At 61.0% G+C, this 14281-nt stretch overlaps 1 protein-coding gene across 1 annotated transcript in view; it reads left to right on the top strand.

The window, feature by feature from the left end:
* RTN4R (reticulon 4 receptor) overlaps positions 1 to 13188 on the top strand; it is a 29554-nt gene extending 16366 nt beyond the window's left edge. The window contains exon 2 of the mRNA XM_029049169.1: positions 11027 to 13188. Within this exon, the coding sequence (XP_028905002.1) occupies positions 11027 to 12390 (1364 nt within the window). The 3' untranslated portion in view covers positions 12391 to 13188. The remainder of the gene's footprint in view (positions 1 to 11026) is intronic.
* Positions 13189 to 14281: the final 1093 nt, after the last annotated feature.

Genomic DNA, 14281 nt, shown 5'->3' with positions numbered 1-14281 from the left:
CATAGTGCTTTATATAAATGGGCACCTATTACAACAGCCTGCACAAGGTAGGCAACCTATACAGAGCTCTGCCACACCAAGAACCAAGCATAGAGCTCTGCACACAGTAGGTGCCCAGTAGGCCCGTACATGGCTCAGTGGAAAGGGCCTGGGCTTCGGAGTCAGAGGTCATGCGTTGGACTCCCGGCTCTGCCACTTGTCAGCTGTGTGACTGAGGGCAAGTCACTTAACTTCTCTGGGCCTCAGTTACCTCATCTGTAAAATGGGGATTAATTGTGAGCCTCACGTGGCACAACCTGATTACCCTATATCTACCCCAGCGCTTAGAACAGTGCTCTGCACATAGTAAACGCTTAACAAATGCCAACATTATTTTCTCCCCTCCTCCCATCCCCTGGTTCCGGGTCCCGGCTGAGGGTGAGAAAGCCACCTTGTGCCCCAATACGTGTCTGGGCTGCATGACCAGGCGTGGTCTGCTCAAAATCCCAAGGTGAACGAGGCTGGGGTCCAAAGCGCTGGGACAAAAATGGGCTTGCCCAAACAGCCGGGACCCGGGGGTGCTGCTCCGGGGGGACCTGAGGGGGCCTCCAGCTGCTGTAGGCGCACGGAGCCCCCTCCCCACCTTCTTGGTCACCCAGTAGAGCAGGGGTAGCGGGGGGGAACAAAGGCCCAGAGAGGGTAGGCCCCTTCGTCCCATGTCACTCAGCAGAGCAAGAACAGGGTTGCAGCCAGAACCCAGATCTCTTGTCTCCCAGTCACTAAGCTAAGGCAGCCAGGATAATAATAATAATAATGTTAGTATTTGTTAAGAGCTTACTATGTGCAGAGCACTGTTCTAAGCTCTGGGGTAGATGCAGGGTAATCAGGTCGTCCCAAGTGAGGCTCACAGTTAATCCCCATTTTACAGATGAGGTAACTGAGGCCCAGAGAAGTGACTTGCCCACAGTCACACAGCTGACAAGTGGCAGAGCTGGGTGTCGAACCCATGACCTATGACTCCGGAGCCCAGGCTCTTTCCACTGAGCCATGCTGGTGAGAAGAGCATGGCCTCGTGGTTAGAGACCAGGTCTGGGAGTCAGAAAGACCTGGGTTCTCATCCCAGCTCTGCCCCTTGCCTGCTGCGTTATCTTGGGCAAATCACTTCAGTTCTCTGTGCCTCAGTTACCTCATCTGTAAAATCAGGATTAAGACCGTGAGCTCCATGTGGGACGGGGACTGAGTCTAACCTGATTAGCTTGTTTCTACCCCAACGCCTAGAACAGTGTTTGGATCATAAGTACCTAGTAAATACCATAGAAAAAGGGTTGGAAACCAACAGTGAGGACTGGGGGATGGGGACGGGGTGAGTTCAAAATGGAAGTCTGAGGGGCTTCCCGGGGGAGGGGGAGAGGATTGAAGGTCTTATGGGTAGGAGGGCAGTGTACATCCACGCCTGGCACTGGGCTCTCTTGGAGACCCTCTCCACCTCCTCCTGTTTCTCTTTGTCTCTGTTCCCTCTGAGTCTCTTTCAGTCTCTCCAAACCTCCCTCTCTTCAGGTATCTCTCCATCCCTCTGATTTCTCCCATCTCTCTCATTCTCCCAATCTCCCTACAATGGCTCTGAGCGTGAGTCTTTCTCTCTCTGTTGCAAACATTGTGGGCAGGGAATGTGTCTTTTACTGTTATATTATACTCTCCCAAACGCTTAGTATAGTCTCTGCACACAGCAGAGAAGCAGTGTGGCCTAGTGGATAGAGCACGGGCCTGAGTGTCAGAAGGACCTGGGTTATAATCCTGGCTCCACCACTTGTCTTCTGTGTGATCTTGGGCAAATCACTTCACCTCTACGCCTCAGTTCTCACATCTGTAACATGGAGATTAAGACTGTGAGCCCCATGTGGAACAGGGACTATATCCAACCTGATTTGCTTGTATCCATCCCAGCGCTTAGTACAGTGCCTGGCATATAGTAAGTGTCCAACAAATGCTACAGTTATTATTCCACAGAAAGCACTCAGTAAACACGACTGAACGAATGAAAAGAACCGGCTTGCCCCGCCCCGCCCGGTACCAGCCTTCCACGCCCCCGGGCAAACCCCCGTAGTGGACAGAGACCAGGCGGCCAGCGGCCGGAAAACCAAGAGTGCAAACCCGTCCAACATTGCAGAGCGGCCATCACAGCGCTCCCGGGCGACCATGGCAGAGGCAACGCCAATTTACAGGCTAGGAAGCTCTAGAGGCCCAGAGAGGGTAGTTGCCAACCCGAGATCATACAGCAAGTAGGGGGCGGAGCTAGGGCGGGATCCCTGAGCTCCCGACTCCCTGCCCCCGACTCCTTCCACCAGGCCACAACACCCAGGGTTGAGGTGTCAGCAAAGCTGTAGGGAAAAGTTTCCGTTCTCATTTCCTCCTCGAAAAATCAGAAGAGCACGTGCAGACCTTTGAACTCTGTCCCTTCCCCTACCTCTAATTTATTTCAACGTCCATTTTTCCCATTAAACTGAAACCTCCTTGAGGGTAAGGATTGTGTCTATTCTTCTCTTGCATTCTCCCAAGTGCTCAGTCCAGCATTCTGCACATAACTGACAACCAGTCCAGCGTTCCACACAGAGGAGACGCCCAATATCGCGCTCTGTTCCCAATAAGCATCCAGCACAACTTTCTACACATTGAAGGCCCCCAGTCCAGTGCTCTGCACTTAGTGGGCTCCTGGCCCAGCACTGGGCATACAGCAGGGATTCCCAGCAGGCACCCAGGATTTAGCACTGGGGCCTCAGAAAGCAGAAATATCACTTGGGAGGGGATGAGGTTTTGGCGCTCGGGAGGTTTGAGGGGCACGGCAGTCCACCACGCCTGTCCCTTCGTCCCCTTTCAGAAGGGTACACTGCTGCCTGCCGGACGGCCGCTTCCCTAGGGCCCTACCCAGAATCCTGGGGGACGGCGGGTGGTGGGGACCACCCCCGTCTGCTACCTGAGGGCCCCAGAGCCTGGGGGAGACAGGCAGGGGTGGCCCTGACCCTGGTGACCCTGGTGACCCTGCCCGGAGGACTACTCTAGGAACAAGACGTGTTCGCACATGGGGATTTTCCCAACAGTCCCGAGGAGCACCTGCTTGGAATTCAATTAGGAGAGTCAGAGGCTTCACCAGATCGAATGGGAAAGAAAAAGAATAATCCAGAGCCGGAAGGCTGGAGAGGGAGCGATACAGCGGTCAGTCCTGTCACCATGGAGACGTGGGGCAGGGCTGAGAGGAGAGGGGCAGCACCCCTGCCGGTGGGGCAGAGGAGAAGGGAGGGGGCAGTGGGGAGAGCAAGTTCGGTGTTCTGGGGTTACCGAGTAGCGCTGCACGATGGGTGACATTCCAATGGGGATTGAATACAAAGGGATTTTCTGGGGCTGCAAGGCCTCCATCCCCGCTGGGCCTTCAAACACTGCCCTTCCCTCCTCTTCTCCCCGGAAAATGACTGGGAAAGCTGCCAGCAAGGACCATCGGACTTCAGCGATGACCCTCCCTGGGTCAGGCCCAGGGACCACCCAATCCAGCCACCCTGATCCTGTTGAGTGGCAAGGCGGAGTCAGGGCCGAGGATGGTCCGTGCTGGAGCACTGGGGGAGACTGGGGGTGGGGGGAGAGGGGAGAGTCCAAGCTGAGGGATGGGGAGCGTGCTGCGCCACTGGGGAGAGTCAGGGTGTGGGGTCATCTGTGTTGGCTCACTGGAGGAGAGTCAGGGATGGAGAGGATGGTCCATGCTAGATCACTAGGGAAGAGTTAGGGACAGAAAGGGGACAGTTACGGATGTGGGATGGTTGGTGCTGGGTCACTAGGAGAAGATCAGGGGTGGAGAGGGGAGTCAGAGGTGTTGAATGGTCTGTGCTAGGTCACTGGGGGAGAGTCAAGTGTTGGTTGGTCCGTGCTCAATCACTAGGGAAGAGTCCGGGGTGGGATAGTCCGTGCTGGGTCACTGGGGGAGAGTCAGGGGTGTGAGATAGTCCACGCTGGGTCACGGGGGAGGCTCAGGGCCAGAGTCGGAGAGTCAAAGATATGGGCTGAGTCGGGTTGAATATGGGTCGGGTGGGGGAAGAGTCAGGAACCTTCCAAAATCACCTGTGGAAGCAGAAAATCCTCACGGGCAGGGAACACCTCTCTTCTGCCAGTTGCACTTTCAGCTCGTGGTGGGCAAGGAGCGTGGCAGCCAACTCCGTTGTATCATACTCTCCCAAGTGTTTAGTACAGTGCTCTGCATGTGGTAAGCACTCAATAAATTCCACTGTTTGATTGACCTGGTCCCTCAGTAAACAGCCTCAATCCTACCACTGTGATTGCCCGGCTCCCACCCCGGCCGCTCGGGGATGTAAGAACCTCGATGCCAGAGGTCAGTTCCCTGCTGTGTCCCATCCTCTCTTCCCTTCACCCCCTCCCCAGGCTCCCCTTCCTCCTCTCAAGAATCCTCCCCACCCAGGCCCCAGCAGAGTAGCCGGCCCCCGGCATCCCCCTCCCCGGCGAGGAGAGGCACGGAAAAGAAAACACCCAAATCAACCGTCTCCAAGGCGGCACCTCGAAAATAGACCGCGGCTTTCACAGCTTCCCGGGAAGTGTCAGCGGCTGCTTAGAGGAGACAGAACTAATTAATTGCAAAGAGTCGGCCTCCAAAAGGGGAAAAAAAAATACTTGCAGTGATTCCTCCTCCTCCTCATCGGATATCGTGTATGCCGTGACCCTGTGTGAGGGTGATAAGGGGGAAAAGGAGGAGGAAGAGGAAGGAGGGCAAGGGAGAGAAAAGGAGCAGGGAGAGGAGGAGGGAGAGGGAGGGAGAAAGAAAGAGAAGGTGGAGGAGGGAAGGGAAAAGGGGAGGGAAAGAGGGGGTGGAGGAAGAAAAGGAAGGAATAGAGGAGGAAGAGGAGGTGGAGGGAAGAGAAAGAGGGAAAGGAAAAAGGAGGTAGAAAAGGAAGAGAAAGGGGGAGAAGAAGAGGAGGAGGCAGCAGGGAGGGGAGAAGGCTGAGGAGGTGAGGTTATCAACTGGGGACAGGGGGTTAAGAGTGGGTCTGGTCTGGGGGCGGGTTTGGTCTGATCTGGAATGCAGAGGGACAGGTCTGGTCAGGGGTGCTGGGGCAGGGGACCCTATGGCCTGAATTGCCGGGGCCCACGGCACTGCCCACGCAGGGTTCGATGGTCAGCGGCTTGGACGGGCCCGTGTTGGCACATCCAGACCTGTATCTCCCCTTACCTCGGCCAGAGAGCGGACTTGGAGCGCGGGGCCGGTAAACTGCCCCCCGGGGAACAGTCATTCAATCCATCACTCGACGATATCTATTGAGCTCCTCCTGTGCAGAGTGCTGTACTGAGCATTTGAGAGAGGACAGTAGTTAGCAGACATAATCACGCTCCTCAAAGAGTTTATTGGGTACAGTGTGCAGAGCACTGTACTGAGCACTTGTAGAATACAAGGGTTGGTTGACACAGTCTCTGATTAAGTAAATGAGTGCTGTGTACAGGGCACTGTACTGAGCACTTGGGAGGGGACAAAGAGCAGACAAGATCCCCGCCCTGAAGACACAATCTGGTGAGACGCTCTCAAGCGTTCATCAAGTGATCTGAATGCCGTGGGCCTCCAGGAAATAATGCGGATGGATTATTTGGTCATAGGGCGGAGGCAGAGTGTGACCCTGTCCTCCCCCAGCCCCTCAGGCCCCAGTCCCTTTACCATCATCATTAATGGTATTTATTGAGCGCTTACCATGTGCAGAGCACTGTGCTAAGCGCTGGAGAGGGCCCAGTACGCTACTCTGCGGGAATCCTGACAGACGAAGCCGGCGAGAGGCGGGGCTGGGGCAGCAACATGCTCTGCCCGGCCGGGTATGGAAGCAACTGGGCCCAAGCGATGGAAATAATCCAGTCCTGATCAGATTTGCTCTGACACTACAGCAATTTATGACCTCGCACAGCAAAGATAAGATCCATAGCTAATTTAGCAAAAAATAGCTCTAGCCAACTAAAAATTAATGCTTCATGTGGTCTAAATGGGGCTTGAAAATAGCATTTTTCCCCCTGCTCCATCCCAAGCTTTACATTTCTGTTGGCAAACAATTTGCATGCAACCAATTGAGAGGAAATATAAACCAGCTACTAAGTGCAGCTGCCTCGGTTCAATAAATGATTCATGAAGGGATTCTTCTCTTAAAGGCACCTCCACCGTGCCATGGGGGGAGGGGCGGGAGTCCTGGCCGATCCGTCGCTTGGCAAAGCACGGAGCGATCGGCAGAGCCGGCAGAGAGCCCGCGGGCTGGGAGCCTGAACACCGGGGTTGTAGCCCCAGCTCTGCCCCGGACCTGCTGCGTCTCTGTGGGCAGGTCACCTAACCTCTCTGGGCCTCAATTTCCTCCGCACAACGGGGAAAACATCTTCGCTCTCCATTCCTCTGAGAGTGGGATGGTGCCAAAATCTGACAATTTTCTATCTCCCCTGGGGCCTAGCACCGTGCCTGGCCCTCGGCGAGCCTTTCATTAAAAATCATCATCATCATCGCTACTAAGGGCCTTCTCCTGGTTCTTCCGGCTCTCCAGGAGGCCGGTAGGCCCAGGTCCCCGTGCCCGCCGTCGTCCGGGTGGCTCGGAGCGCAGGGCCTCGAGGGCGAACCGGCCGGGGGCGTGGCCGTGGCCGAGCAGGACTCTGAACCAGCCGCCCCTCCAGCTGGGATGCAGTTGCAGGGTGTCTGTGCATCGGACCTGTCTGGGCCGCCCATGGCGGTGCCCGCCACTGTCTTCGTTTCTCCCTCTCGGGGTCCCGAGCCTCGCTGAGTCTCTGTGTTCCCGGACGGTCGTTCCGCTTCTCATTGCTGCACAGTGGACTCCTCTATCTGCTCCTCCTCTATCTGCTGCGGCCCGTTTGTGGCCCTCCTACAAACTGTACAGGGCCGGCCAGGGCGCAGTGCTGGGCGCCCGCTGTGGGGACAGCACTGTGCTGGGCCCCCATCGAGGGCAGAGTCTCTGCTGTGTGCCTACGGGGTGTAGAGGGCTGTGCTGGGTGCCTCCTGGGGACAGAGCACTGTGTTGGGCACCTCTTAGGGGTAGAGAGCTGTGTTGGGTGTCTACTATGTGCTGAGTGCTGTGCCAGGTACCTGTGTGCAGAACTCTGCCCTGGGCACCTACAGTGTACGGAGCACAATAATGCATTTTTCATTATTGGAGTCGGTGGATCTGAAGGGGTAGGAGTTTTAGGCAGGGGAAAAGGTGAGAAGAGGTGTTTCGAGATGAGAGAGTCAAGAGCGAGGGCAACCGTAACAGGCACCTTTGGTGTGCGGGGCATCGTTCCGGGCACCTTCAGCATACAGGGTGCCATTCCGGGTGCCCTCGGTGCACTGGGCACCGTATTGGGTACCACTGGTGTGCAGGGTACTATACTGGGCACCTTTGGCAGGTGGGGTGCTGTACTGGATACCTTTTGGTTGCAAAGAACCGTGCGGGTGAGTTGGGACACGTGTAGAAGAAGGTAATGGCGTGACCTCTGTCAGTGAACTCGGCTGATAATTCTGCCCCTGCTGGCTAGGGCCCGGAGGAGATATAAAGCACCAAACCGGGTAGACCAGTAGATACGGGCAGGTGGGCAGGCAGGTCGGCAGGTAGACTCGGTCCAGAAGGAAATGACCAGGCTGGGGGTGGTGGGACCAGGCTGTTCGGGAGGATTTTGAAGGAATGGGGTGCTGAGGTCTGGAAGATTTGGGGGTGGGAGTTCCAGTGTGGAAGCTGGCTGGGGAGAAATGGAGGATGGGAGTTGGGGGACGAGGAGGGGAGAGTGGACAGGTGAGAGGGAGCTGGCCAGGGGTGGGGAGAGCGGATGGATGAGAGGGGACAGGCCGGTCGGGCGGAGAACAGACAAGAGAGAGGGAGCCGGCCACGAGAGTGGGCAGGTGAGTGGGAGCCGGCCTGAGGGAGATGGACAAGTGAGAGGGAGCTGGCTGGTAGATGGGAGACTGGATAGGTGAGAGGGAGCTGGCCAGTGGGCAGAGAGCAGACAGGTGAATGGCAGCGTGGCTCAGTGGAAAGAGCCCGGGCTTGGGAGTCAGAGGTCATGGGTTCGAATCCCGGATCTGCCACTTGTCAGCTGTGTGACTGTGGGCAAGTGACTTCAATTTTCTGTGCCTCAGTTACCTCATCTGTAAAATGGGGATTAATTGTGAGCCTCACGTGGGACAACCTGATTACCCTTTATCTACCCCAGCGATTAGAACAGTGCTCTGCACATAGTAAGCGCTTAACAAATACCAACATTATTAATGGGAGCCGGTTGATGGGCGGGAAAGTGGACTAGGGAGAGAGAGCCGAACACCAGGGCAACAAAAGGGAGTCTGAGGCTGGTGATGGAGGATTGGCTCTGGGCAGTGGATGGAGACAGCATTGCTGACTGGGTCCGTGTTCTGATCCTTTGTGAGTTTCCGGCTCCGGGCCAGGGGTCAGGGGCACAGGCGTGAGGCTGGGATTTGGGATTCAGATAGTCCTGGACCGTTCCCACCTTCACCGGGGATCTCTTGCAGCACTCCCTTCCCCTTCCACTTCTCCCAACCCCAGCCCGGACAGTCGGAGGGAGGCCCAGCCTTGACAGTCAGAAAGGAGCCCAGCCCAGACAATCAGAGGGAGGCCCAGTCTGGTCAGGGGGTGCAGACTGGGGGGCTCCCATCCAGATTCACCACCCACTCTTCCCTGGGTGGGGAGTGGGGACACAGGAAAGGGAAAGGCAGGAGGGGAGGGGCAGACCCAATTACTTACTGAGACCTGGCTAACGCGCGGGTGGCAGGGCTCCCTTGGGTGGCACCGGTGGCTGTGGTTGCATTATTTCCAGGCCGCAGTACACGAGGCCTAGAGAGACAAGGAGGGACCCTGCTCTGTCGCAGCACAGGGTCAGCCGACTTGTATGCTGGGTAGATGGTACCCCGCTCCCCAGCCTACCCCCAGGATACGGGGGGGCTCGGCTGCCCACCCCACCCCCCGGCTGGCTCTGCACAGGCACACCTTAGCAAACCAGGGTGTGCCTCAAACCCCACCCATGCCTGCCAGGACTTCACTGCCCCAGCCCAGACCCCGTCTACCCCAGCTCCACTGTCCCGGCTCTCACGCTCCACTGTCCCGGCCCCCTCCCTGCCCACCTGGGGATCCTCACGACCGGGGTAGCACTGGCCCATCCCGGACCCGTCCCCAGGACCCGCAGGTGGAAGGGGAGGGCCGGGGGATGTGAGGGGCGGTGCGGGCGGGTAGCCGCCCCTAGCGAGGCGAGAGGGAGGTCCTCTCTGGGGACCGGCTTCGTTGCGGGAGACAAGAACCCTGTCGGCTCTCCCCTGCGACACTAACCGCCCCCTGCTCCCACCGGCCCCAGCTCACACTCTTCTCCTGATGGAGCAAGACAGACACTCTCGTCTCCCTGCGGGGCCGACTAAGAGTCCAGCTCTATCGACTGGGTCAAGGCCACCCGCCAGCCAAGCACTTGCAGCCTCCGCCTCTTCCGGGAAAGGCTGTGGCCGTGAGCGGGAGCGTGAACATGAACATGAGGAAGGAGGAGTGAGCCCGGGCTGGGGGCGGACTGAGATTTGGTCGGGATCCAGGTTCTGTACACGAAGTGGCTGCCGCTGCGGGGAGAGGGAGTCCAGCGGGGGAGACCCTTGGGCTCATCCCAACTCCACCTCTGACGTGCTGTATGACCGTGGGCAGGCCCAGCCAACTGCTCTGGGGCTGGACCATGCAGACACATATTCGTCCCAACCGTGATGGGGAGGGACAGGCGGGTGGATACTACCCGGGCCCGGACCCAGGCCCGGGCCCCAGGTTCCAAACGGGAACAAGCGCTGGGAGCAAGCAAAGTTACCCAGAAGGGCCAGTGTACCTCCAGGTTCCAGCCGTGAGGGTGACGGGGCCTGTGTCCCCCACAGCTGTCTGGCCAGATTCCAGCCTCCGCCCCTCTGGGCTCCAACCAGACGAGACAGCCAAGACCCCGATCGGGGGCCTGTGACCCACCGGTTCTGTGCTTCTCCCCCGAATCGGGCTCCAAAAGTCAGGGAGGAAGCTTGGGGGCTTCTCTCTTGCTCACCCAAGGCAAGACAGGGTGTCTGGGAAGGGCTCCTCTGCCATGGGGCCGGGCCTCAAGGGAACCGCTCTGACCCTTGACCCCCGACTGCCGCTGGGACCACCTGGGAAGAGCTGTTTGGAACCGGGGGGGCAGCGATGGGACTCTCTCTGCTGTGACCCAGCACGGGCCATCCAAGGCCTCTGACTCTCCCCTATCCATCCCTGACCCTCCCCCCTTCATCCCTGACTCTCCTCCAGGGACCCAGCACAGACCATCCCACACCCCCGACTCTCCCCCAGCATGGACCATCCGACACCCTTGACTCTCCCCTCTCCATTTCTAAGTCCCTCCACACTCGGAAGGCCGGGGAAGCCTGGGCTTTGGGGTGTGGGTGGAGGGCATGGCTGAGCCCGGGCGGGGAGGAGGGGAAGGCAGCCGGCTGGTGTTCTGGCCCCCACGGTGGTCTTCCGCCCAAGAGTGGCTCCCCTCAGCCCCGTCCATCTTCTCCCCGACCCCTCCCCGTGCCCTGCGCCCAGCTTCACCTAGAGAAGCAGCAGGACCTGGTGTTAAGGGCCGGGACTTGGGAAGCGGGGGCCCCGGGTTCTCATCCTGGCTCCGCCACTTGTCTGCTGCGTGACCCTGACCGGCCACTTCACGTCTCTTAGAGGAGCAGCCCGGCCTGGCGGAACGAGGCCGGGGCCGGGAGTCGGGGGGGCCCGGGTCCTCACCCCGGCTCCGCCGCTCGCCAGCCGTACGACCTCGGGGAAGCCACGTGACTTCTCCCGGCCTCGGTCTGCCCCGTCTGTCCGAGGGGAGCGACCACCCGTTCTCCGTCCCTCCCTCCCGGGCCGCGGGGGAGGGAGCCGGCGTCCGACGAGACGGCAACCGGCCGGCACGGGGCTCGGGCCGGGGCGGGGGTGGGACCCAGGCAGCCCCGCCGGCACCCGACGAGCAGGCCCCCCGGCCCCCTCCTCCCCCTCTCCCCGTCCCCCTCCAGGAAGCCGACTGCTGATCCTGGTCCTGGGCCTGGCCCTCCCGCCTCGCGCCTCGTCCTGCCCGCCGGCCTGCGTGTGCTACCGCGAGCCCATGGTGACGGTCAGCTGCCAGCAGCAGGGCCTGACGGCCGTGCCCGCCGACATCCCCGCCCACAGCCAGCGCATCTTCCTGCACCGGAACCGCATCTCGTCCGTGGGCGCCGCCAGCTTCGCCGCCTGCTGCCGCAACGCCACCATCCTGTGGGTGCACTCCAACAACCTCAGCCGCATCGAGCCCGGGGCGCTGGCCGGCCTGGCCCGCCTGGAGGAGCTGGACATCAGCGACAACCGCCAGCTGCGCACGCTGGACCCGGCCGCCTTCCGCGGGCTGGGCCGCCTGCGCACGCTGCGCGCCGACCGGTGCGGGCTGCTGGAGCTGGCGCCGGGCCTGTTGCGCGGCCTGGGCTCGCTGCGCTACCTCTACCTGCAGGACAACGCGCTGCGGCGCCTGCCCGAGGACGCCTTCCTGGACCTGGCCGGCCTGGCCTACCTCTTCCTGCACGGCAACCGGCTGCAGAGCCTGCCCGAGCACGCCTTCCGCGGGCTGCGGGGCCTGGACCGCCTGCTGCTGCACGAGAACCGCATCGCCCAGGTGCACCGCCGGGCCTTCCGCGGCCTGGGCCGCCTGCTGACCCTCTACCTGTTCAACAACAGCCTGAGCGAGCTGGCGGGCGAGGCGCTGGCCCCGCTGCAGTCGCTGCAGTACCTGCGCCTCAATGCCAACCCCTGGGTGTGCGACTGCCGGGCCCGCTCGCTCTGGGCCTGGCTGCGCCGCTTCGGCGGCTCCTCCTCGGAGGTGGAGTGCCGGCGGCCCGCGCACCTGGCCGGCAGGGACCTCAAGAGTCTGGCCGAGGCCGAGCTGGACGGCTGCGCCGACCCCGGCGGAGGGGGAGGCGGGGGCGACGCGGGGCTCGGCGGCGGCCTCGACCCGCTGCTCAAGTGCTGCCGGCCCCAGCCCGAGACCGAAAAGTCCTTCCTCTACGAGGCCTCCGGGCCGGCGGCGCCCCTCGGCCCGAGGCCGGGACCCTCCCCGCGGCCCGCCAAGGAGAAGGAGAACATGGCCAAGCCCCCGCCGCCCCGCAACGCCACGCACAAGCAGATCAACGACTCGCCCTTCGGCACGCCGCCCGGCCGGCCGGAGCCCCCGCGCACGGCCCCCGCCTCGGCCCCCGCGCCGCCCCGGAGGCGCCCGGCCTGCTCCCGGAGGAACCGCACCAAGCCGCACTGCCGCCTCCCGCAGCCCGGCAACGGCTCCGCCGCCCGCCTGGGGCCCGGCCTCCGCCTCCTCATCCTGCCGCTCGGCTGGAGCCTGCTGGCCGGCTGCTGACCCCCCTGCCCCCCGGCCCCGGGGACGGGCCTGCCCCGAGGACAGGCTCCCTCCCCGCCCCCATTCCGGGCGCGACCCCGGGCCCCGCCCTGGGAAAGGCCACCTCCCCGGGGTCACGCCCCCAGAGCGGGCCACGCCCTCGGACGGGCCACGTCCCCCGGTCCAAGCCCTCGGAACGGCCATATCTCTAGGGACAAGCCCCCAGGCCAGGCCACGTCCCCCGAGCCGTGCCCTCCGACGGGTCACCACCTCCGGCCCACGTCCTCAGAACGGGCACGTCCCCGGGACGTGCCCCTTGACCGCGCCCTCCGACGGGCCACGTCTCCAGACCCGGGAGCGCCCCGTCCCGCCGCCGCCAGGGCAGATACCTGGATCGGAGTGATGTCCCAGGGGGCCGATGAAGTAGATCCCTCCGTCCCTGCCCGTCCCCCACACAACCCTCCACCCCCGTTCACCCGCCCCCCAACCAGGACACCGTGGGTGGAGCGTGGAGTGGGATTTGCCAGTCCTACTCCTCCCCCCCGCCAAAAAATAGGTCACCTAACAACCGTCCCCGCCTTCCAGGAAAGGCTCCGGGGAGGGCGCCGGGAGGTCCCCTCCGCCCGGTCCGGGTCACCGGCCCCCACCCTGGCTCGGTGCCCACCGCTCCCCATGCCCGGCTCTCCATGTTTACAGGGGCATTTGTTGAAGAATGCTGCCGTCTCTTCTACGAGGATTGCAGTAGAGATAGATATGCATTTTATTTTCCTTGTGTAAAAGTATGGGAAAAAAATATAAAATAAAGATTTCTTTTTTCTACTCCGTGGGCCTCTGGTGGGAGGCGGGGTAGAGGGGAGGGGGTGGCGGTGGCCTCTCCATCTCAGATGAGCAGGACTTAGGCCCCTCGTCTGATACGCCTCCACGTGACCCCTGGGGGTCTTTGGGAATCCGGGTCGCTCCCACCATACTAACTGAAAACATTAGAACCCCTTGATCACCCCACAGGGCCTCAATAATAATGATAATTATGGTATTTGTCAAGTGCTTAGGATGTGCCGAGCACTGTTCTAAGCACTGGGGTAGATACAAGGGAATCGGGTTGGATACAGTCCCCGTCTCACATGGGGCTCAAATTCTTAACCCCCATTTTACAGATGAGGTAACGAGCACAGAGGAGTAAGGTGGCTTGCCCAAGGTCACATTGCAGACACGTGGCAGAGCCGGGATTAGAACCCACATTCTCCAACACCCAAGCCTGTGCTCGAGCCACTGGGCCATGCTGCTTCTCATCATACGGCTCTGTTGCTCCGATCGCACTGCGTCCCTGAGAGGCGCCTTTATAGAGCGGGAAACCGAGGGCCAGGAAGATCCAGTTGCTGCACGAGGTCACGCTAACCGAAGCGGCCTAGACCCGAGCCTGTTGACTCCCGACCTGTGCTCCGTTCACAGGGCCACACTGCCTCCCGTGGGATCTGCCCGTCGGCTGGGCCGGGCTGGCATTAACCCTTTCCTCCATGCCGACCTTCAGGTCCTGCAGCACCCAGGCGCCCCGTCCGGCCAGGGGGTCGGCGGCGGCCCTGACAACCTTCCGGCCGGCCTCTGTGGGGTCACATCAGCTGCTGGAAAGCCAAGCAAGACCACGTCCTAGTTTTCTTCCTCCTCCTCCTCCCCCTCGTCCTTGCTCTCCTCCTCTTCCTCGCTTCCCATCCCAACGCCAGAGTCCCCGCGGCCTGTACAGGCGTAACCCGGCAGCCGTGTCTGGCACTAGCCCAGCCGAAGCCCACCCTTCGGCTTTGGGGTGAAGCTCTAAAGTGGGGGTCCTCCCAACTCTGTCCCTCATCCCCGAGCCCCACCCCTGGAGCCTCCCGCCGGCTGCAGGGGCCGAGGGCAGAGCCTGTGTGAGTGGGCCCCG

This window comes from Ornithorhynchus anatinus, chromosome 21 (genome assembly GCF_004115215.2).
Source record: "Ornithorhynchus anatinus isolate Pmale09 chromosome 21, mOrnAna1.pri.v4, whole genome shotgun sequence".
Lineage (NCBI taxonomy): Eukaryota > Metazoa > Chordata > Mammalia > Monotremata > Ornithorhynchidae > Ornithorhynchus > Ornithorhynchus anatinus.
The sequence above is the reverse complement of the archived record's forward strand: the minus strand, read 5'-3'. Positions and strand labels throughout refer to the sequence as shown.